General features: G+C 44.2%; 1 protein-coding gene across 1 annotated transcript in view; it reads right to left on the bottom strand.

The window, feature by feature from the left end:
* Positions 1-5,344: 5,344 nt before the first annotated feature.
* Positions 5,345-25,164, bottom strand: part of NHS (NHS actin remodeling regulator) — a 268,588-nt gene continuing 248,768 nt past the window's right edge. Inside the window, exons 4-9 of the mRNA XM_068425134.1 lie at positions 17,359-17,421; positions 14,945-15,137; positions 11,566-11,697; positions 7,340-10,300; positions 6,712-6,838; positions 5,345-5,969 (exon numbers count right to left, since the gene is read on the bottom strand). Of these exons, the coding sequence (XP_068281235.1) occupies positions 5,345-5,969; positions 6,712-6,838; positions 7,340-10,300; positions 11,566-11,697; positions 14,945-15,137; positions 17,359-17,421 (4,101 nt within the window). The remainder of the gene's footprint in view (positions 5,970-6,711; positions 6,839-7,339; positions 10,301-11,565; positions 11,698-14,944; positions 15,138-17,358; positions 17,422-25,164) is intronic.

Here is a 25,164-nt window from a genome sequence, read left to right on the forward strand (position 1 = left end):
CAGTGATCGACCCTTTACTGGGGAGAATCCCTTGCTTCCCAGCCCCTGTCCATGTTACACAGAGCAGCAGATGTGACCAGCAGTGCTCCTGAGCGCAGGCATTAACACCCAGTACTTGCAATGAATGCCTGCGCTAATCCCCTCTCTGCAACAGGATATCTGTTGTGGATCAATGCCTCTGTTTCCACTAAAAGCTCCAGCAAGAGATGGAGAGTAAGACATGATTCCCACTTGCTGGCTCAGGGAGGACCCCCCTGGGTTGCGTGTGTGGCCTGAGTTGCCACGTCTCCGAGAATACTACAGGAAGAGCGTACAGGAAGATTTGTTGGGTAGCAGTCGAATTCCACTCTGAGAAGGTGCCAAAATTTTCAAGGTGGCATCTAAGTTTTAGCACCCATGTGCTTCATCCTCCTCCAAAAAAAAACCCAAAACCCATAACTCTTCCCATGCATGGTTATATACATTCCTTATATGTATCTACACAGCATGGTGGGATGCTTTGCTGAGAAGCAGGTTAGTACAACCTGAGAAGAGCTTGTGTACACAGTGATACTATTTATCGTATCTAGTTTATATTATCTCTGAATGGGCCTGATGGTGGTATTCCATGTACACATACCCAAAGGTACACACTGAAGCCTGGATTTTACAGTCTTAGAAAAGTCACTGTCTTCACATATGTTGTAAATAGTTACAATGATTTCATTTTGCGTATATAAAAAATCAATGGGTATATTTTATGTAGTCTAATGTTTCATCGTCTCTTCCACTGAGCATGAAACAAATACTCCAGTGTACAGTGGGCAGATGAAAACCAGCTTGTGCCTACCTCTATGGGCTAAGCTCTTTCTACAGATCTTGCTTATCTGTATTTCTGGATTGGGAAAGCCACACAATCCAACAGGAGATGATCTACATAATCATTAACTGCTTGAACATCTGGTTAAAACAAATAGTATGCAAACTGATTCCCCCTTGGAGACTACTCTAGGACCACACCCATGAGGCAATCCTCATACCCTTGCAAAGCATGATTGCAGATAGCCTGGCAGCATTCCCCAAAGCTGATTTTTTTCCACTCACTCTAAGGTACCAGACCTGTGCATTTCAGCTTTTTTTGGATATGCATTTTTTGAATACCAAGTACAATGTTGCAAAGCTACTAACAAAACGACAGCTGAAACCGAAGTTTCACAATGTGCATCTTTCCCTCCCCTTTTCCTGCAGGTATGCAATTTTTGAAGAGACATGCAGGGGCTATCATTTAAACCACTTAGCTTCCGTGTCCTGACTTCTCAACCTCCTCATAACCAAAACGTTTTAAAATAAAGTAGTGTTTGCACTTCTAAGTTTGTGGTCATAGTTTACAGCCTGCCTTTTGCCCACAGCTTGCTTTATCTGATAAGGTTCAGTCACTGGATTCTCTATACCTTGGGTCTGAAGTGTAGCAACATTTATTTTGCTTTCCAGCTGAAGATAAAGTGGCAGTCTTCCCACTATTATTCACCCCAGCTTCCTTTCTCTTACCTTTTTCTTACATGTAAAAGAACTGGGGCAAATTCAGCAGCCTTTATATTCTGGTAAAATTGTACTTGTGGGGAAAATTCCACTGAAAGTCAATGACAGTTTGGATACAGACTTCCCCTTACTCAGTTTATTAAAAAAAATAAGTTGAAGGGAAAACATGATTAAATGGTTTGAAATGTGTAAAGCGCTGAGACTTACCTTTGGAAATAGCATACTTGTAGTCTGTAGATTAGACTTCACATTTCATTACAAGAAAGTAAAGAGAAGGTGTGATTTAATTGCAGTCACGTTTATTTGCAGTTTCTATACACACTTTCTAGGTAATCAAACTTTTCCGACACATTTTTTGAGGGGTTCACAATGAAACTGTCACCTTTTTTACTAAAAATAAATACAAGACTTAAAGTGTTGCACAGCTCTAAAATATACAAAGGCTTGGATTTAATGTAAACTTTGAAAACATTTTACAAAAGAAACCATCTTTGCAACGATTTAAAAAGTTCATATTTACAAATATTACAAAAATACAAAATGGATGCAAGTCCATAAACCATTGTCTTTTCTGCCAGCATGAACTGGTGCTAGTACCAAAATAGTTACACTGTAACCTTCTTAATTTTTTTTTTTAAATTCTTTAGTCATAACCTACAGTATTTCTCTATCTGCCACCATTGCAGCAAATGCACTCAATCACTGACCTTTGGCAAAAGCAAACATATGCTTTATTTGCTACAACTATTCCATGTCCTCTATGCTGCCACAACAAAACAAAAAAAAAAGAAAAAAAAAGGGGGAAAATGTTATTTTTCAGAATGCACAGCTGTATAACTTCAGAAATAATTTCCATAACATCAGTGCAAACAACGGAACAGTGGGTTGAAATGACGGTTCAGCAGTTACCTGATGCGTGTACTGTACCCTGTCTCAAGAGGTGAGCGATGTTCCCTTCGCTCTACAGCTTGTCCTCCGGTGCCTTAATGGCACGACTGCAGCACTACAGCTGTCCCCGCCTTTCATCTTCCTCTGACTCCCATTTTTGTTGCGAACTCTTTTCTTCATAGTGGATTTAGAATCTGTCTTTATTTGGGTTTCAATCTGCTAAATATAAACTAGGAAATTAAACAAAAGAAGTAAGACTATATTTTAATGTGATTGTTCTGTGGCCGTTTTGTACGTGAAGTATTGCCTCACCATTCCACTAAAATTTTAAGTGTTTATATATTTATTTGTGTTCTCTGTGAAATTATTGATTGGTAATAAAAAGTGGTATCATCAAAGTCAATTCAGCTGTATTCTCTTTACAGGTTTGAATGACTATTTAACTCAGGACTATTAAACATGTTGTAAAAGTGCTCCTGGTAAAATTTTTAAGGAAAATGACTGAAGATGACAAACTAAGGATTTTCTGCCCGATATCTAAACTTCCTTTACTCATGTTCTTCAGAAAGTGGTTTGTGATATGCTAAATATTCCCTCTTAAAACATTCTCATTCATTCACTTCACTTGTGTTTAGACTCATTTTCTTAACTAAGCTACTAATGTGATTAGCCTTCTGTTTGCAAAACCTTGCTCCCATTAGCTTTTTGAAAACTATTTTAGACTTTTAGATTATTTAGACTGCCTGAATTTGCAGCCCTTCAGCTGATGGACCACCTCCCTTCCCAACGCACGTACCACATGCACAGCGACTCTCGCACACTGAATGCAACCAGGCTACACAGGAGGATGACAGGAAACCCTGAATAATGTATTTCTTGTGATAAGTGCGAGACGAAATCAGATGTGCACCTTACGGGGAATAACATTCAGGATTTGTTAAACCATTCTGACTTGCTCAGACTCTTTAAAATTGTAACAGTTTTAGGTAGAACCTTCCTCTTTAAAAAAACACACTCTGCCCGCTTTTAAAAACTCTCAGCTTTATGCATTACATGATTAAAAGCAAAAAAAAACTTGTAAAAACCCATTTCACACATCCCGCTTCCCTATCCTTTACTTATGCTTAAAGCCAGCTTTTAGTTGTTTTCTTTAGTACCAAAGTACACTCTTTCTGCCATCCTACTCGACCTGTCCTACTGCACACCACATTCCTCCTCGCACTATTTTCTCTGCGCTAACCTTTCCTCTACTCCAAACCATATCCTACAGCAACCAACACCACCTGCATCAATTTTGGACAAAGAGGGCCGCCTTCTCTGAGTAGCACGGATGGGGCTACATCGATGGAAACCATGGTGGCCCAAAGGAGAATCAGACCTGTTGGTTTTATTCTGTTTAAAAATTAAAAGTATAAAGCGACTCACGGGTTAAATTTTAAAAGTACATGTTCTTGCAGTTTTAAGACGAGAAAATTCAAGTAACTTCAAGTAATTCAGCTTTTATTTCCCTGCCTTCATTTGTATCAAAGCAGCTGCTTTGATTTGTCTCCTTTCCCACCCCACCCCAGTCCCCCACCCTGTTCCATGTTTCTGGTAAACCCAGACAAGATCCCAACTGTACGTGGCTGGCACAATGAACCAGAGCTTTCCCCTTCCCAGCTCAGCAATGAATATAAATAATGCGTACACATACTTATTTCCCAGCTACGTTTTCACAGTGTCATTTTTGTAAATATTTAGGTAGCATGAATCTCATCAGCACAAAGAGAAAGCTTCACTGAAAACTCATCACAGATATTTACTGATAAATCGAAAGCGCTTTTGGCATGCTTGTAATTTATTTGTTTCCTTTACGAACCAGAAACTAATAGTGTTTAAAGATTATAGTTACCAGGTTATGACCGTGTTACGTATCCCAATAGACTAATAGGAATATGAAAGTTAAGTACTATTTCTTCTCGCATCTATCCTCTTTGAAGTGATTCCTGCTAGAATAGAGGCCCAGGGGAGCCTGTGGGATGGGACCCTTTGGGACTTTGCATCAGACATGACTTTGTTCTGTCGGAAGCACGCTCGCCTTCCCCACCGATCCTCACGGTAACCCTCCCAGCTGCGCTTTCCAGTTAGCTTCTTTGGAGCTGCCTTAGAAAGACAAATGGTTACTGTAATCCCATCGCAGTCAACCTTTCCATTTCCTTAGCTAAGGCGGAGAATTCCTCCTTTCCACTGCTCAATGTCATCCTTCAGGCTTGTTACACTGAAGGTGGTTATCAGTGGCCATGTGAATTTTGTATGTTTGATATGAAAATGGTATTCACAGAATACAGTTATTACATTTGACTTCTTTTGTCTTCTATAAACAAAGTTGTTATGCAGTAAATCGTTTGCCACGTCCACTTTTTTGATAATTCTATTTACAAATTTTTATCAAAAATATGGTATTTACATATGTTTTGTTAATTTCTTCTAAATTTTGTTTCAGCTCATTTTACTGTAGAAAAATACCAATCCTCAAGAGCATTTTCTTTTTTTTTTTTTTTCTCCCTAGGGAAGCACTACAGTGACGGATTTGTTTCTAGATGGGCAGCTTCTGGGTAAAAAAAAAAACAAACATCACTTTTAACTCTATGGAAGGTGTATAGCCTTGAAACCTACAGTGACAACAGAAAAGAGAGTGGGACAAACCAAATGAAGCTAAAAGAAAACAGAGCAGACATTGTGTATCTTCCTACTTTAGAAAATGTAACGTAATAAATAGCTACAGCCATAGTCCTCTGTTTCCCCAGCGTCTTACAAACACAAACACATTTAAGCATCGATATTGCCCTGCAATTTTTTTCTTTTTTTTTTTTTTGACTGCTACAGCATTGGCCTCTTATAATCACATCCTTACAGAGCCCGAGTGGTGTCGGCAGCCTGGCCCTGGCGCCCGCGCAGCCTACGTTGAGCTCTGAGAAGACCGATCGTCATGGGGGCTGCCGTCCGAGTTTTCCGTCTCTCCTTCGGAGATGGCCTGCATCGGCGTGTTGTACAGCCGGCAGCGCACGCTGTACCGGCTGCTGCTGGCTGCCGGCGGCGCCCGGGAGCGCCCCACTCTTGAAGACGCTGACATGGGAAAGCTCTTGGAGGAGAATCCTTCCGCGTTGACCCTGGGGGAGCAAGGGGAGAGCGGGGACAACGCATCGGGGCTCACCGCGGGGGGAGACTCCTCTAGGCTTTGAGAGGCATCTGCCATCAGCTCTCCAGGAGACTTGGGCAAAATAGGACTTTTCAGAATTTCTGTGGCAGACATCCTGTAGCTGGAATCGGATCGGCTGCCCTTTTTAAGGAGCAGTAGTTTAAACTCTTCATTGGATGTGTTGGACTTTTTGGCATTCCTGTATATGAGCCCGGGGGACCTCTGACTGCTTATGGGAGTGCCCACGCTGCCGGCTGGTGGCACATTGCTGGCGGGCAGCGTGCTGCTGGCCGGGGGCTGGCTGCTAGTCCCAGATGAAGCTCTCAATCTGTTTCTTACGGAAAGGTCTCCAGAATCCTTTCTCCCGAGAACTTTCCTTTTTGATCTGTAAAAATGCAAAGGAACACTCCTTCATACATGATCTTTGTAGAATAACTTAATGCTGGTCTGGAGTTTCACAGATTGACTGTGCTTTCATATTAGCTAGAGTTCTTGTAAACCCTCTGTCAAATATCGGAGGCTAGCAGTGACTGACAGCACTTTAAGCCGTGATAGCTCTTGTGCAATGAATGAGGCACTGAGTCACACAGTCCCTCTCAACCTCACCCAGCTCTTCCAAAATAACGTGTGCACAACCAGCTCTATATAAAGATGACAATGCATCCAGAGTCTTAGGTAATAATAATACTCAGCGTAACCTGTTCAATATCAGAAATCTGTCATTTCAGTTATGATCACAAATTTCATCTGAATACAACATACTCTAAAATGAGATGCCGCCTTACCATTCTCGGTACGACTCACTCACCAGAATAGAGCTGGTGGGCAGAAGATAGAAATCACTGCGGATAGTTTTCTTTGGAGACACGTATGTTTGTTAGAGAGAACGGCCTGATGTTGTTATCTGTAAAGCATCCTGCACATGCTATGAAGATACTCGGAGTGCACACCAGACCATAATAAAGCATCTTTTAAAAGCTGCCTTTTAGAAAATGAAACTCAATAAACGAAAGAAGGTAGTTTCAGGACAAGACTTAACCATCAAATAACCATCCTGCAGCTATCGTTAGTGGGTGACTGTGCGGGTCTGCATGTTACCATTCCCCGTTGCCGCAAGGTTAGGTCACCTGTGAATGACTGCAAACAGATCCTCGGTAGTGCGGGGTTTGTTTGGAGACACAAAGACATCCTCAGCGTCAGCCTGCAGCTCCTCACTTAGCGGAGACACGATGGACTCGTCACTTGGAGAAGACTCTTAAACAAGGAAAGAGGCCACACGATGGGTCAGACCCCGCCACGCTTTGCAACGGCACTGCCAACGCGAGGCACCAGCTTGGTTCACAACTGAGCGGCCAATACCGCCATACAGACTTTATCCTCTAATCTAAACGTCATGTACATGGCATGTTGGAGCCCATAAAGGGGCACTGCTAGGGCTGGAAACCGGGATCTCCTGTTTACTGTGCAGCTGTGATAATAAGGCTCCCCTGCACGCAGGGTTAGCGCTCCTCCCTTTTCTCTTTTCAGCTGAAATGCAGCACAAGGGAGGAAATAAATAGAGAAATACACTCTGAATACACTGAAAAAGCATAAAACATCTTTGGGCTGGCTGGCCAGCTAACAGATCGGGGGGGCTCTGCACTTAAAGCTACAGAGGCACACTGGTTTGCACCTCCAGCCTGCTTTTTGACTCCACCACCAGTCACGTCCAAAGCCGCATGATTGTGTGTAACACAGAAAGAGCTCACAACTGACCTTTCAGCGAAGGCTCATCCGCGCTGCCCACCGTCTCGTCCGCCCTGCCGTCATCAGAGGCACTTTTGGTTGGGATACCTGATGCGATATCATTTTCCTGCTTGCAACTCGCTTCGCCGAGTGAATTCAGTGCTGCCATCTCCGCTTCGTAGCTGATATTCCCAGGCACATGGTGGCTTACATTGGGTTGGTGCTTAAGCTGATTGCTGATGGCCGCTCCCTCAGCCTGACCTGGGCTTTCGCCCATAGGCCCAGCTTCCAGCCTCCCCTCGCTGCCTGCGGAGAGCTCTCGCTGAGCCTGAACTTGCTGAAGGTCATGCTCTGTTTCTGCTCCCTGGCTGGGTTTCTTTGCTTCGTCATCACCTGTGAGGACAGCTGAGCCATTCTGAAACCTGTCCTGTGCGGAGATGCCACACGTCTGATTCAGAGCGCTTTCCAGCAAGCGCTCAGCAGCCAGGTGTGTTTGGTCCTTCCCAGGTTTGCTTTCAACCAGACCCACGCTTGCTGAAGTTACAGCTTCTCGCTCACAGCTATTCTGCCCACTGAAAGAGGAGCTTTTCTCTAAAGGTGGCTTTGCGGGGCCCCCTTCTACTGGGGAAGCATCAATGTATGACATTATGGCCTCCTCCGTGGAGTACTGGCGTGATACTGGTTTCTTAGCTAAGAGTGGCCTCATTTTGCCTGGAGAAACGTCGGTCGCCATCAAGGTTGTCTCCTGTATGCAGAGCAGGTCTGGGGTACTGCCTTTCTGTTTCCCTCCTTCAGGCTTGTTGACCGCGCGGAGGTGGACAGACTTGAGAACGGAGGGCGTGATGGCGAGGGCAGAGGGAGGGCTGGGATGCAGGGCTTCCCCGACCGTGCTTTGCTTGCTGTGGCTGAAGGCATGCAGCTGGTGCCTGTGAGCGAACGGCTTGCTCAAGACGTTGTGAAGAGCACTTAGGTCGAGGTGAGTAGGAGGTATAATGGGAAGTTCGAGGTCTTTACTCACCGAGGTGGTGCTGTCTTTCGAGAGCGGCTGCTGCAGCGACGACTTCCTCTCCGGTACTTTCGGCTTCCTCTTGCTCCCCCCTGGAGACAAGGGTCCCGAAAAGAAAGCAGTCGGAAAAGAAGAGGTGGGTGTCTCTGACTGGCTGGAGTACCCACTGGAGGGAGAGGCTAACCCTGCCAGCTTCTCGGGGGAGGCCAGCTTAAACTCATTATCGACGGAGGGGAGGGATGGGGTGGTGGCTCGTGACCCGGACTGGGACGTTTGAGATTCGGAGCTCTCCGGTGACTTGATGCACTCTATGACTGTAGTACCCGTAGCGGTGCTCGAATTGGACAAGGACCTGTAAGGATCGCTGGATTTCAAGTCATTCAGAAGCCAGAGGTCTGCATAGTGAGGTTGTTCAGCACCTTCGTCTTTAAAGGAGGGGATGTCGGCAGTGTCAAACGGAGTGTCCTTTAACCCGCTGTCATCCTGGTTTGCCCAAGGGAGCTCCTGCTTGGCCGGCAGGTTGGGGCCTTCCACTCGGGAAGGTGTGTTTGAAAATTCAAGGGACAGCTTCATCTCCCTGGCGGTGTGAGAGACGTGCTGTCCGCCACCGATCTTTGGTTCTTTCTTGTCAGGAAGGTCGGTGCTGCCCTCCGATTTCCTCAAAGATGAGCTGCGTTTTGGTGGGGCTGGCTTTGCCTTTGGTTTCTTCAGCGAGATGCTCTGCCGTCCCTGCCTCCTGTGGCTCACACACTCCTGCCAGGTGCAGTCAGCCAGGCTGGAGGTCACACTCCCAGTCTGGCCGCTCTCAGAGCCCGTGGCTGCATAGTTGCAAATATAGCTTTTATTACCCTTGAGACCGCAGTCAAAGTGCATGGAGGTATAGTATCCTTCGGTATCCACAGAAAAGTGTGAGCTCGTGTCTGCCTTGTCAGAGGGGGTCTTTTCGAGGAAGCTGTCATAGGTGGCCATGCTGGTGAAGCTGGGGCATCCCAAGCTGTCTGCCTTTGGGCGCTCGGGGCTGAAGTCCTGGCGACAGGAGGCATCATGGTGATGGTGCAGGTAGTTCCACTCGCTGTCGCTTGTGTTGCTGTTGTTGGGGTCATCCAGTAAATCTGCCACAGTGGAGGTGAAGGAGCTTGCCCTGTGGCCCCTGACCTTGTCTGCGTGGTCACCAAACTGCTCTGTGATGAAGACGCTGGAGTCCTCGTTGGCATTGGGAGCGGTGTTGAGTGACAGTTCGGAGTCACAGTGCGAAGAGCCCGTCAGCGGAGGAGAGGCAGCAGGAGGAATGGTTTCGGATGTCTGGGAGGGGCATGTGGAGCTGCTCCCACTCCAGTTGCCACTGGAGGACTGGTGGTCATCTTTCTGGTCCATGTGGCTGCTGAGCAGGACTCCTGCTGTAGAGATAGAGTGAATGGGGCTCCCAAAGGTGTCTGAGTTGGACGAAATCTCACAGCTGCCCGAATCGGCCATCCTTGACAGCCGCGACCTCCCTCTCTCACTGATGCTGTGTTCGGGGCTGTGCAGGTGCTGAGGACAAGTTAAACCAATGGGCTGGTGCTCTTGTGAACCCTGCTTGCTCAGGACCTCCTTCCCGTTTTTCAGGATCCTCTCCTGGCTGTCTAGGAAGCATTCCGCTTCATACCCTGCACTCTTGGTGGCGGCATCCTGATGGCCCTCGCTGGCCCGGGCGCCCTCGCGAGGAAGGCTACGCGAGCGGATGCGGTTGCTGACAGCGGCAGCGAAGACGGCATCGCCATTGTCCGCCAGCACCAAGATGTTGCCAGTGGAGTGGGAGAGGGAGGCGACGACGCTCTGTCCCCTCTGGGTGCGGATCCGCCGCCGGGAGGGAGCGGCTATCAGGATTTCTTCCGTCTGGCACTCTGAGTCCCGGGTCCCTGACCTCCTGCTGCCGGAGCCGGTGAAGTCTGGGTTTGTGTGCACAATCACATTGCGCTCTCTCGCCACCGGCGACTCGTCTGAATCTAGGACACACGGAAAGCTGGGTGAGTGGGAGACAGCTCCACATTTCCTGGCACGAGACGACCCGCAAAGCAACCCAAGAGGCATTATCTGCTGTATTCTTTCTTTTTTATCTTGCTGAGCAGTGGACCAAATTTAACTTCGCTATAAAGAGTATATAAGGCAGACCTCATCCCAGTGAGGTAGGGAAATTCTCCTAGTCCTGCAATGTGATCTCAGTTCTCCTGTTTTTGCAACGTGATCTCACACAGAGCTGATCTTGCTGTGGTAAATATTAAGGTAAATACTATGTTTTCAGTTTTTGTCACTCTATTTCAACTAGTTAAAGGCAGTTTTCAGGAGTGGCTGCTGGACAAAGCACTCCGTGAGTTTCTAAATATAATTCTATTTTGCTACCTGTCTGTTCAGAATTTCCATTATCTTCATCTTTATTACCAAGAATATTTGCAAGGCAACAGGATCTTTCTTTATAGGTTCTCTGGTTGCTTATTCCCTGTGATAAACACATTCCTTCTGCTTCCCATCAAGTTTCACAGCAATGGACCGAGATACCAGAGCCATCTTCAGGTGCAGATGAACATTAAGGAATAACGATCCCGTTAGTTTCATTTGGGGTTAATACAAATTTTTCACTGGATTTGCCTTCAACAGAGTTGCTCCTAATTTACCTGAGATAAAAAGTGAGGTAAGCCTCTCGATTTTGGGCAAATATCCTTGGTAATAAAGAATGAAAGGAAAGAATCGAGGACGAGCGTGGTAAGTAAAAGGAACATTTAGCAAAATTTCCCGTAGGGTACCAGCAGCTGTCTCTAAGGTGGATATCCAGCTGCTCATCTGAGTGAGTTATCCGGCTGTTGTGACAGCTCATCATCACTTTGCTGAGCAACATCTGTCACTTCTTTACCTTAAGCTCCCCTCACGCAAGGAAAAACTTTCACTTAATCTAGTTACTTTTTATGCACATAACTATGGGTTCATAACAGAAATAAAATGGAAAAAAAAAAGAACTGATTAACATTTACACGATAAGAGCTGAACACGTACACCTATATTACTCGGTAAGGCCCTCGGTCTGTCAAGGCCATATGGAGTAATATAGCTTTGCTTACTGTAGTAAATCAAAAAAACAAACCACATAATTCCCAAACTCCACAAGCATTTACACTTTTGAGGTTTTGTTTCTTTGGAAGGCTGGCTACCAGCTCATATCCCTGCAATTTAAGTTGGTTAGAAAGCTATCTACAGAAGATTTGTATTTATACTACACCTATTTCTTGTTGCACTCTTCTGGGGATGCCAGAGATGGTTTTCCTCCTCCTCAACTTTCGTCTCCGCTGTAGTACAGATTGTGAATGAACAAGAGAGCAGCGTATACTAGCCTCTCTGTCAAAACCAACTCCTGCAACCCATAAATAGGTCTCATTAGCCTTTAGAAATAGTAAACAAATTTTCATGGCTGGAACACAGTGGAGGTATGTGAGCTTGGATTAAGCCTGTGAATAAACATAAGGGAGCCCTTGTGCAGCTCTTATGTAAATGACATCACAGTATATTGCAGTTTTACATTTAATTCCAGCTCCCCCTCAGCAGCCTGGTCTGCCAAAAATAACAGAAGGAGTCAAAAAAAAAAAAAAAAGAAAAGAAAAGCAAATCAGGAAGGAAAATAGAGTTGAGAGCTCTTGGTAACAGGGCATCTTTCTTATTTATCCATCTGTCATAGGGACAATGACAGTAACTTGTCTGCAAAGAGTAATCTGTTCAGCTATAGCCTGACTTATTTTAAGCCACTAAGTGTAAGAAAACAATTTAAGGTTATAACGCCATATTGCAGTAGTTGGGTGCTTCTTAGGAGACCAATATGCCAAGGGGGCTAAAATTTCAAAAAGGAAGGAGACAGCTCAAATGGGGCCAAGTCCCCGTGCAAGTTTAGAGAGCATTCTTCATGATGATCACCCATGCCCAAGGGTGATGTAAACAGGCAGCTGTGCATCAGTAAGTGGCCTGATTTTCCCAAGTGTTCAGCACACAGCAGGATGTGTGGGAGCCCACTCTGGGAATCGGGTCATTCAGTCAATCAAGATCCTCAGTTTGGATTTAGGAGCCCAAGTTCATGGGCACACTTATTTACAACCACACAGAATAGGCAGGAATTCCTAATTTTCTTTATGTTTCCATGGCATTAGTGCAGGGAAGTGTCTTTCACTTTGTTTTTTTACGCTGTGTTGTCAAAATAAAGTTGAAAGGAGGCCCACCAGGAGGCAGCACCCATCTGCACTGGCTTTTTGCACAACTGTACACCCATGCTCTCTAAAGGTGACATGGGACAGGTCGGAAAAAATGTGTCAGGTCCATAAAAACACTAACATAAGGATTGCTGATACAGTGGTTTGTAATCTTAAGAAAAACAAACTAAACCAAACAAAAGGAAAACAAATAAAATCCTGATAAGCAGCTCTATTTTAATAGCGTATAATTATAGAAAACATAATTATACACAGACATACACGTACATATTACATTACATAACAATGTAAAACATTAAAAAGTAACTTTCTTGTAAAAGTTCTTCTTGAAATCTACTACTGTGAAATAGAGGCTTCAGACAGATGTCCTGTAACCACCAATGCCCCTGGAATAAGCAGAGGAAGAACTTTCTTTAATATGGAACGAAAGTGCCATAAACTCCAACAACAGTAATTTTTAAAGAAGTGAACATTTCTCAGGGTTGGGAGAAGCTTAAAAAACAAAAACAGAGAACTGAAAGCAAACTCTTTGAAATGAAAAATCAATATCAGCATCATTGCTGGTTTTCCAGCAACTGTGAGTTAGCCAAACATGCTCTGTGTACCAGATGCACGGGGGTCATCTCCGAGAGGAAAGTGGAAGAGGGTATATCCTCCCCGTGACGCATACAAATTATTCCCATTAGTGATAATGAGAATGATACACATAAACATCCAGAAGATTACATACCATTCTTGATCTGTAAAACTGATCAGTGGAAATTTGGTTCCAATGTATAGCAGGTGGAGTCTAGGCAAAAACGGCTATTACTGGAAAAGTTAACATTGGTCCCAGACCTAACTCTCCTCTGATCTGCACTAGGTGACATTAGCCATGTTAGAAAGCCTACACCAGTTAGGGTCCTATACTGAATCTAGAAAGAGCATCATTTTAACACCAGCTTTACCTCACGGAAATGTGCCACACTATATATGACTTTCCGCGGGGATTTCTGTCAGCAGTGCCCAACCTGTGACCTTGACCAGCCGGCTCCCAACTTCCAGCCTGGCAAGGTCTATGCAGGCAGCTCTGCCGGCCAGCCACTTTCCTCCCGTGGGGCCCTGGCTGGCCAGAAGCACCGTCCTGGTGGTAGGGACAGTTGCTCCTGGGTGCCACCTCCCCAGGTGGGCAGAGCTAGTGGCACTGTGCAGTGTCACCTCTGCTGCCGGGGCGGAGTGGAATCGGGACTGCGTTGCCGTCACCAGGAGGATTCATGCAGCTGATGGTGGAGCAGATGGGGACTTATCACTGTGACACTGTAGGACAGACGTGCTGCAAGCCCAAAAGCCCAGAGCCCCTTGGTTGGGGGCTGAAGCTGGACTGTGGGAACAGATCCCTCCCCAGCACCATGGTGAACCCCGCAGCCTGTCTTGCAGGAAGGTTGGGCACCGCTTATAAGACTTGGGAAAGAGTAATGGGATATGAGGGGCTGTGACCTCCCTCCCACCCCCCCAGTTACTGGGAAAATAGAATTAAATGCAAATATTTTCTCTGGGGAATTAAGGCTAACTGAAAGCTCCCTGCTTTTTTTTTTCTGGATTGTTTGTATTCAAGTCTATGACCGTGGAAGTCAGGCCACTTTATGCTCTTACGTTAATCAAAACTTGGTGCGAAATATTACTGAGGAAAACTCAGATCAACTTTATGTTTACCATAGCCCTCTGGAAGGAGAGAAAGAGAAAAAGAGAAAGAGAAAAACAGCCTGATTTTTGATTCTGGAAATAAGTCATCTATCACATTTAATAAGTGATATACCTGCTGCTTCTATAAACAAATTCTTCTTCAAATAAATCTAGTCAAATGTATCCAAATGTTATACAAATAAAAGAAAACGCCATTACTATACCTTCAGCATAGCTGCGCGTAAAGAGATCTCAGAGCAATGGTTTGCATGCTACACAGTCATGCCTCTCATGTTTAAAGCATTGCAAATAGTAGCCTACATTATCTAGTTTCTGTTCTCCTGCTACACATGATAATCATATGATTAATTTTGGTGGCTTTCTGCATTATTTCAGTCAGCTACATTCAAAAAGTTATTTGAGGTCTTTGTAAATACAGACTGTAGGTTATATACACAACAACAGTACATTGTTTATACAGGGAACCAGTGTTATGTTACACTGTATAACATGACTCTGAAAATATGGGCCAAATTAATCCTAGATGCGGCTTCAGTGACTCCCGCAGTCATGCATGAGGGATGAATTTAGCCCACTGTCCTCCAGAAACTAAACCCTGAAGCTAGGGTCTTTGCCCCCAGACTGCACAATCCCGTGACTTCAAATAAATTAAACAAAATAAGTACTTGACCTCCCTTGAACCATGCAATAAATACAAAAAGAAATAGAAGAGATTTGTACCAGTGACATTGATGGGGATAATGCAAGAAGAAATCACTTGGGCATCTTGTTTCATTTTCTCCTCTGGAGTTGGGAGAGGTAGTGCTTTACTCCAATTGGTTTGTTTATCCAGTGTAGAAGGGATATTATGTATTGGATTTTTCGGCCTCTGCCCTAACATGACATCTGTATCTTCGTCCTCTGGTGGATGGGACTGCAAATGAATACATTCAAAATCAGTGTCTCCCACTCAGGCACACGAGGCTAATTGTGAAACAAAGCAGACACACAGATCAGACATCAGTTACAGGGATGCAAGGAGGAACCGTTCTAAGTCAGTCACACAGCACAAGCTATTCTCCAATGGAAAAATAACATCCTGCTAATAGGAGAAAAATACCTCAACATACTGGAAACAAGTCAGTGTATTCACAGAGACATTTACAGGACATCTCCTCCATCAGAAGGGGCACGTCCTGCATTCGTGGGTAGCTGTTGCAAGCGTGCCCTCCATTACCATCAGCGTTAGACACGTGGGCCCTCATTTGCATCTGCAGCCTTTTGAACACCCAAGTCCGCTGATTGCTAGCGAGGACTGGCCCCATATAACCATTCCTTTAAGGACAAGTACCAGAAGGCCCGAAGTTTTACAGAAGACCCCTCTGTACTTCAGAAAACCATCTGCATTTCATGAGCAGACCAAAGTTAGAGCCACCCAGCAGCTGTGTGGTGGGAAGCTGCAGGCATTAACAGTGCCGGGGTGGGGGAACAGCAGCCAAAGAGAAGAGTAGCCACCACCAGAAGAAATTCAAAGGGTGATTTAGAAACCATGCACATTTTTACAGCATGCTATGAGAAGCGCTATATATGGATAAAGAAACTGAGAGAAAAGTAAACTGCGTGGAAGAAACACAGATGGTTTGTTTTCTTTTGAAGAAATAACAAATCCCCCAACAACACCCTGTCTTTCAAAGCTGCTATAATAACATCTAATACAAGAGAAATAAATTAAGCATGTTTTCATGTGGTGCTGGCTACCAACTCGGGTTTGGGGGTCTCTTTGTTTGCAAAAAAAAGTTTCTGTTTTGTTTGGAAGGGACAGAGGGGAGAAGCACTTACCTTTTTCTGCCTGATTTCCCTCCCTTTTTCCATTAATACATTCTTCTATAAGCTGTGACAACCTTTCGACCAGCCCAGGCTGTCTGTCCGGCTCTTGGTTTTTAAAAACGAAGCGCAATCCCTTTCAAGCTGGCTTTCTCTCCAGTCCTGAATTCCCAGCTGCTTAACTACCAGCCTTCCCCCTCATGCCTGCTTTTTACACTTCAGTTTGCCAGTTTTAGTTTCAGTAGCAAACACGATAAGATAAAATATTGCTCTCCGGCTCCTTGGCAGGGCGTTGAGCAGGCGGGTGTTGAACACTGCAGGATCGTGCCCGGGCTGCCATTGTACTTCTGCCATTCTTCCACCCAGGCTCCTCAGAAATCCCTGGGGAATTAACTGTCTCAGGCTTGCCAAGCAGCATGTACGCCCCGTCCCCAAAAGCATTTAAGATCTTAACTCAGTGGCTACTATTTAAACTGTTGAAGGGCCCTTACTTACCTCGCCAGCGTCACCTCCTGCAGCACCCCCAGACCCAAGACAACGCATGCTTCCTCCTCCTCCTGCCCACAGAAAACCCCCTGTTCCCACGTAGGATTTCAGTCAAACATCGCAGCCTTCTTTCTGCCTGCAGCTTTTGTGCCGACCCCCGGCGGACGTGAATAGCTCATGTAAACTTCAAGCACAAAAGACTTTGTTTCCTAGGTAACTCCCCCCCCCCCCCAAAAAGTTCGATGCATGCATCAAAAAGCTCCCCTTGCACACACGCACGCAGGCACATGGACACACAGACGTGGACACATGCACACACACACACACACAGAGGCTGCATTTGTTGCCAATTCCTCCCCTGGATTACAATGAAGTGCTGGACAAAGCAGGCAAAGTGACCCTGGCTGCCAGAGCTCCTCCTCTGCAAACAGTGGCATCACCAAATGGCCAGAGAATAAATACCCGCTGTCGTGCTGGCATTGCCTGAACAGTTTCTTACCGTTTAGGAAAAAAAGAAAAGGGGCAGTTTGGCAAAAACATTGCAAGAGAATGAAATGCAATCGCTAACGCTATCGAGTCTGTCCTGGCTCAGGCCTTTTAAAGGAGGTGATAGGAGGAGGTGGCCTCATTGCCACGAGCTCCTGAAACCCATCCAAGGTGAAGAATGAAAGAGTGGGGGGAAAAAAGTCATTATTGTGTCTTACTGACAAGAGAAAAACAGAAAAAGCTTCTTTTAGCGCAGTAAAGTTAGCAAGTGAAAAGCAAGCAAAACGAAGGGTTAGGATCTGGAAGGGAGAAGAGTTGAGACAGGGCTGTTAGTTGAGGATTGCTTGTTTTTCCAGTACCTTTCTACTCCAGGGGGTCATGTGGCAACACTCAATTGGGGAGGGTGAACGGGTGCTCTTAAACTATAAATGTGAAATGTAAAAAAAAAAAAAAAAATCAAAATTAAAACCATACACAAAACATTTCTGGTAAAAGCACATCATTTTTGTCTGGACAAACTAGCATCAGAGGCAAAACAAGCTGAGATTTCCACCCTATTTCCTACTGATGGGTTTGTTCCCCAGAACAGACTACTTCCCTACAAAATACAGCTCAAGCAACTGTGCCCGCAGAGTGGTTTGGACCCCTGTGACTTCTGTGCTGATTTTGCTTACTCAGATTAGACAAAATGCAGTGAAATTGGTTCAACCTCCTTGTACAGACATGCTTAAATTGTCCAAAGAATGCCTTGTATTGATTTGGTAACTCAAACTGTGTACTGCCTGGAGCTGAAGCAGAACAAGGTACTTATCCAATTACATTATAAATGATCTATTTCATAATATAAAGACATTTTTTTGCATGAGGTATTTAAGCAATGGATATAAATAATGCTAGCCCTGAGGGTGATTTATCAAATGCATTGATTGCTAAGGTTTTCTGATGTTATCATTACATCTCTAAGGTTGCAATCATTGTGTCAGGGTGACAACAGCCAGTTGGCTTTTTGTCACTTTTTATAATGCTTGAAAGGAGAAACAGCAATGCCCAGAACGTCCTGGGTCTTGCTGAATCCCTGCATCTCTGAAATCCTCTTCTGGTTTGTTTGTTGCAATGTCCTGTTTTCAAAACCAAGGAGTGAAGCATGACTTCTTTTGAAATAGGAAATAAAACAAAAAAAGAGAAAAAGAAAACAGGTCTGTTGATCACACTGGAAAGCTCCAGCAAGTGTTTCTCAGTGGGGCTTATTATCTCCCCCTACATTAGTTAGCAGACCTACCAAATAATCCTACAAATGTTTTTTCTCCCAATCATTATCAATACCACCATGATGGATGAACCACAAACCTTGTTTCGAAAGACTGCATTATATGGTCTCAAAAGTAAAAAAAAAAAGCTGTGGTAAGTCTCAAAAGGCCTAATTCTCCATCTTGTCCTCATCTCTTCCTGGATACACAACATCTCCTGCTTTGCCCTAGTCCCATGTGCAGGACTAAAACCAAGGGAAGCCCCCAAATGAGCTGCCTGTCAGCCTTACAGGAGAGCAGAGGAGGGAAATCAAAAGAGGACTGTTCCCAGTTAACATTTCCAGCAGGTTCATTTCTACCCAGGTCAGTGCAAAACCAGTTCTCCCAAGCTGGGAAAAGGCCTTATTGCAGGACAAACACCTCTGTGCAACAAAGGGTGCGGAGATATTGAATACAGCATCCAATTAAGTTCAGATACACAAGGGTGATTTCACCCTTCGTCCTCTGGCTGAGTTTCCAGTCACCTGCTCTGAGCAGACTGACTGCAGTTAATGGGATCAGGGTTTGAACTAAAATTCAGCTTCCCCATGGAAGGTGTTGGAGGATCTCTGGGGAGGGTCGAGACAGAGGGGGACAAATGCTGCTGAGATGACAAGAGTTCAGGATATGAAACTCTTTGCAATGTCCTGCAAAGGCCTATGGTGGTTTTAGTGCACAAAGAGAAGGGGACAGGAGGGACCTCCTGCCCCGAGCTCCAAGCACAGCCACGTGCACGAGCTGCTCAGGGGCAAACCTCCCTGGGAGAAACAGCAGGACCTTGACTTTGGCCTCAAGCAAGGTCTGGCTATGCATCTGTCTGTCCTGTCAGTGCAGGGCTTTCCTACCTCTCCTGTGTGCTACCCTGCCCAACTCCTCGAAGAAAACACCCGTCCAGTTATGCATACCCACAGCCATCGTTGATGTGCCGAACTCTCAGGTCTCTGATTAAGCATGGCGGGACAAACTTCCTAGGTAGGTGCCTACCATGAAGAGGCAGGACAAAAATAGAGGTGAGCGGCAGAATTTCAGCTCCTGCTGTCACAGCGGTGCTCCTGAGAAAGTCAGTGCCACCGCTACCTTGCCAAGGTGTCCCGAGGTCACCTACTGCCTGTTCCTGTGTGGTGCCCACTGCTAGGCAGCTGAGGCACACTGGGATGTATAAGCAGCCTCAGCATTTCAACACCTCCATGCTGGGGGAGAGAGAGAGCTGCCTCTCTTCAAATGTTCTCTTTCACTCAGAAGACCAGAATATCTCTAAATGTCCTGAGTAAACACATAATTAAGCAAGAAATTATTATTATATACCCAAGGCTGTTCTGGTCTGATGGGCAAATCTGCAGTTAGGCAGTTTTCAAAGTGAATTTCTTTTGTGTGGGTGTGCTTGGCAAACAGCAACGGTGATAATCAATCTGTTAAATATAAAGCCAGAATACTTTAAATAGGCATTTTTCTTTAATGGGCTAAGATTGCTTTGAAACCAAACTGGTGCGTAATTGCTTGGATAGGGATTTATTCTGCAGTCACTGACACGTGAGCATTTTTATTTTCTGAGCTATCCCATCAACTTCACTTGCAGAGGTGCCATTGTGCTTGTGAAACTGCTTTGCAGTAAAAATCTTGGTTGCATATGCACGTGATCTGATTTCTCAGTGCTCCACTTCTCTTCGATGGTTTCTGTCTTTGGTTTCTGTGCACCACAACAAATAAATCAGATGTCCAAGTCTGAACTATTCAACAAGGCTTCCCCTATAGGGAAAAAGAAAGCGGCATTGCTGCAGAGCAATTCAGCTCACCTTCCCTCAGCACCTAACTCGGGGTGAGATGAAGCACCCCGTAACACTCTCCCTACTGATTTTAGGAACAGCCCAGCATTACTTGCAGGTACCTATGTCAGGACACACAATTCACCCTTTTAGCAAATCAAAAAATCTTAAACCCCATCAGTGCAGTGACAAAGAAACAATTTAACAGTCGGCAAACTTGCCAGCCTGGCAATTTATGGGCCTGCCCCATTTATTGTCCCAGAGATGGGATCCGGAGGAGGAAATGAATGGGCCAGTAACAGGACAAAAATGCCACTTCAGTTCCTCTTCTGTTTTCCATCCCCCGAAGCTTTGAGATGCCACTGTTGTTCAAGATCTTCAAGGTACAAGGGAAGATGAGTAAAAGAAGCATCATTTGCATTAAATCATGTACCTAGCCTGCCTTACCTACAGTGATAGCATTACAGGAGATATTGGGATTTCAAAGTTAGTGCATGGGGCATATTGAACACAGAGCAACAGCGAGGGGAAAAACATAAACCCAAGAATAAAGAACTAATTTTTCTTCAGGTAATTAAAGATGTCTTGAGAATGCTAAAGTCTCATCAAGAGCATTTATCCTCAACGTGTTTGTCAAGTTTAGGCATGAATGAGTTGATTCCTTCCCCCTCAGCTGTGTTTGACCACGCAGGCAAGGTGTTATCTCGCAGGACATCTCTGTGGCTGAGTCACAACGCCCAGCAGCACAGGGCCAGTGTTAGCAGTGCCAACACAGACTCGGCGAGGGGACAAGGCGGCTAGCAGCACAGCCCTATTCTCCAGAGGATTATTTTTGGCTCCTGCTGCCTAAAAGTTGCAGCTAATAAAAAGCATAAGGGATAAATATGATTTCTGACTTCAGGCTTCTATAGCACCGGGAGTGGGAAATTTCCTTCCCAGGATGACTTTATGTAGAGTGGGTGATATTCACCTGAGCAGAGTATTAGCATGCATCTGCAAGCTTCATGTATGGTTCATTTCCAACAGTGAACAGAACATATGCAGGATGCTTTCACCCTCTGAGAGCACAGGAATAATATGTACATACTGACTTCACGTTTGAAAGCAAACATTCACGTACTGGAAAGGTAACATGTAGAATAAGTGTTTAATCCCACATTCACGAGTCAAGTACTGACTCCTTCTGTGGTCCTGGGTGAAACCTCCCTACCTCCCTTTCTCTGCCTGTAAAACGGAGAGCCTGCTGCTTCATTAACTCACAGGAGTTCAAGAAAATGGTATTGATTTACATGTTGGAAAAATTAAAGGTCTGGTAAAAGGAGAAGAAATACAAATAAAAGGTTAGCAGCTTTCCAGTGTTTTCAGAGCACAGTTGACTACTTAATTAGAAAATAACACTCGTACCTATACAACAGCTTTCTTACGCAGTCAACTAATGCTGAAGAGAAAACAACAGGAATATTTCTGACCGTGCTATTTCTGCTGCAAAACACAGCCCTGTTTATCTGCCCCAACGCTTGTATTTCCATATGTTTCATTCTCCTCAAGTTTTTGTTTTATCTGCTTGTGGGTGTTTTCTTTTCTTTTGGAGCATCACAAATGTGATCTGTTAAAGTACTGACAATCCTTTAGTGATGAATGTGCTGCTTCAATGTTTTGACAAGGTAAAGACAAAAATCAGACGTGTTTTCTGACAGAAGTCATGCCACACACAGCATTCCAGCAGACGAAAGTACAAAATAATAATCCCACGATACGGGGTAGTAGGTGTTATGCTTATTGCACAAACAGTGCTATACCAGTTCATTCTGATGAATAATGTCAGGTAGGTTTTATTTCTAACAGCTACAGGCAGGATTTACACACAGAAAGTGCACAGCCCAATTCATGCCCGGCCCTTAACTCAGTTATTTTTTACTGAGGCTTTGCTTGACTTCAGCACAAAACTGTGTGAAAGTTCGTACATTCAGTTGTGTTTCCCTTTGCTGTACAAAGCATGCTAAGGCAGACCACAGGGAATATTTTTGAAATGTCAGGGAGATGGAATAAATTACCTGATGCATTATTTTCTCTTCACATTTGCTCTAGCTGAGGTCTTAGGGAGAGGCAAGGTCTGGCTGGAAAACAACCTCCTGCTTCTTGCTTCTTAGATTTCTGCTCAGATTATAATTATGAACAAGCTGACACTGAACTTTGTGCAACTGTGAGTGTGAATTTCCAAATATTATGAGTTCCTTGCTCCATCTCCTTTGTTTTGTTATAACAATTGTGCCACAAGGGGGTTGAGAAAGTGTGGTCCTATGACATTTTGAGATTTCGAGCCCATCTGGATGGACTTGGGGAAACCAGAGAATGAAAAAATGCAGAGAAAATGAAAGAGAAGGCTGAAATGCAGTTGGAATGACACAGCATCTTCACACTCAGTGACTGGCCTCAGCAGTGCTACAGGCAGGGTTGTCATGGGAACATGAGTAAGGAATAGTTCCCTCATTTTCCCAAGTCCATACCTTCCTTGTACTCTCAGATTATTATTTCTTTTTCCATCGGCAAAAATGCCTGAATGAATGATATTTATAAATGTGTTTGGTTGTATAGTTCTTCTATGTAGAGAGAGACTAAGTATGCTAGAGTTTTTCAGCTTTAAATATGAACTACTGGGATGGATAGAAAAGTAAAATAGTGTCTGAAAAAACAGGAGGGGTGTGGAGAAAGGGAAAGGGAAAGCTGTGCTCACTGTTTCTCACAGTCTAAGAACTAGAAGGGATGAGATGAAATTATGAAGCATCAGGTTGGAAATAAATAGAAGACACATTTTCATACAGATTGTTAAAGTCATTGTCACAGGATGCTGCTGATGCCAAAGGTGTAAATTTACTAGAAAAATAGATTAAATAAGTCCCAGAATCAATGCAGACAGGTTCCTTGGTGGCTATTATTTTGTGTTTGATCTCTGGATCAAGAGCTCTGTAACCAATTTCTATATGAAAGTGGAAGAATAAATCATAGGATAATAAACAGCATTAACCATGCCCTGTTCTTATACTCTTTCCTGAAGGATCCCTTTCTGGCCTCTGGGCTAAGCGGACCCTTCATCAGACAAACCAGGGCCATTGCTGTAACAAGAGTAGACTATAAAGCTAACTCCAAACTTGTCTTGACTGGGACACAAAAGATCCTGTGTCATTTCTAGTTCTCTACTTCTTCTCCATGACAAAGTGATCTTGTGATGGAACAGTCCAAAACATCCCTCCAGACCCACTTACACTGGCAGTCATTGCTTTGGACTTTAATTCATTTGGTCTTTCTTGGAATTTGTGGGACTTTGGCATTGTCCTCCCTGTAAAGATAGTTATGCTTAAAAGTGAATCTTCATCTGTTGTGGCTGATTCTCTCTAGCTTTACTATACAAGACGCAAGATTGTTGGAAAAGCTCATAGCCACTTAATTGGTAGCAATAAAACAGCATCCAAAAGGACAAATGTGAAAGGCTTGGCTGGTCTCAGACACAAGTGACCTGTTTTTCAGTAGCTTTCAGTAGTGATAGTTCTCATGGTTCTCACAGTGATAATGTGAACATTTCTCAAAATCAAGCCACTTATTTGAGTGCCTTAATGTATGCATTCAGTTTGTAAAAGTCAGATCCTGTAACTTTTAAAAATTTCCCAGCTTCTCGTTGATCCCTTTCCTAATTTATAAGAAACAATCCCTTTCCTAATTCATAAGAAACACAGAAAGGGGCTTTTATTGTTGTTTAGTATTACTTTCACCAGCACCTTTCCAAATGCATCAGAAAAGTGGAATACAGGACAGACTGCTATGCCATGAATAAAAATTCTTGTAGGTTTTAACATCTTTAGTTCATTGACAAATAGATGATACAATCGACTGGACCAGATATCAAACATTACCGACAGCCTCTGAAGCACATACGCATTTACAGATGTCAAAAAGCTTATGCCAAAAAGGGCAAGCTAGCCAATAACAGCATTCTCAACTTTCTCTTGTAGTGATAGCATTAAGTCATGATGGCTGGCACAATATCAATTAGTCACTCATTGTTGCAGTGTCTTGTAAAAATATCCGATTAACCTTCTGCCAGACAGAGCATTCATGTGCAGCTTCATCTTGCCTTATTCTCTCTTTTTACAGTTGCCCTATGAACAAGGAGTTCTCTCAGAAATGGGTCAAGGCGCTTTGAAGTGCTCTGGCCTTGGCGCGTCTGTAATTACCAAAGCAGAACATTGCCAGATGCCTTGAAATCGATAGGATGACAACGTCCAAGCAGCTCTTGTTTGCTCCTCCTTAGAGGAACACTGAACCTGGTCAGCTTCCAAAAAAAGGCCCAATATGTGTGGGCACAAAGCTTAATGTTTTTCCCTTTTGAAAAGAAAAAGGTGGACTTGCTGATAAAGCCAAGACATCTGCATTCAGCATGACTTAATTTTGCCAAATAATAAAGGACTCAGAGGGTTGCTCACTATTTATTATTATTTTGTGTTCCACAGATGGAAGTAATGTCTAAAATGCACTGGTTGTTTTCCAAACACAGCAAAGATTCAGGCCTTTTGCCACTGAGTATGCAATTTCAAAAGACATGCCTCACTCCCCAACTGATACTAAGAGAGCTTTATGTTCAATATACTGTCCAAACTATTAACTATAATTAGTTCTGATCCATAATGTGGGGTCACCTCTCCTTTGCCTTTCAATGACCCTACAACAGCACTAGCTTTCTTGATGACTTATAAAGAAAAAACAGGTAAACCTGTTTCTCCTTTATGTCTTCCTCCTCTTTTCTATGCACCAGGATATCTTTCAGTTGAATCGTAAGGCCTGCAAATTTAACCAGTTCAAACCCTGAAGTGATGGTGATGCTTTCCTTGAAATTATCCAGATAAGCAGCCAAAACCCAGAAGAGTCAAACTAATCGGAACCTTATCATGCATTGCATGCTTTCAAATGAGAAACAAATCTCTTCCTATGGACTGGCTAGCTGATGTTTTGGTCCCTGGACAGGTGCTTTACACTGACTCCTTTACCATTATAGTATTTCCATATGGTTAATACAATGGATTAGGATCAATGTACTTGGATTTTTAAGCTAAGTAAGTGATGA

The sequence above is a fragment of the Nyctibius grandis genome, chromosome 2 (assembly GCF_013368605.1).
Source record: "Nyctibius grandis isolate bNycGra1 chromosome 2, bNycGra1.pri, whole genome shotgun sequence".
NCBI lineage: Eukaryota > Metazoa > Chordata > Aves > Nyctibiiformes > Nyctibiidae > Nyctibius > Nyctibius grandis.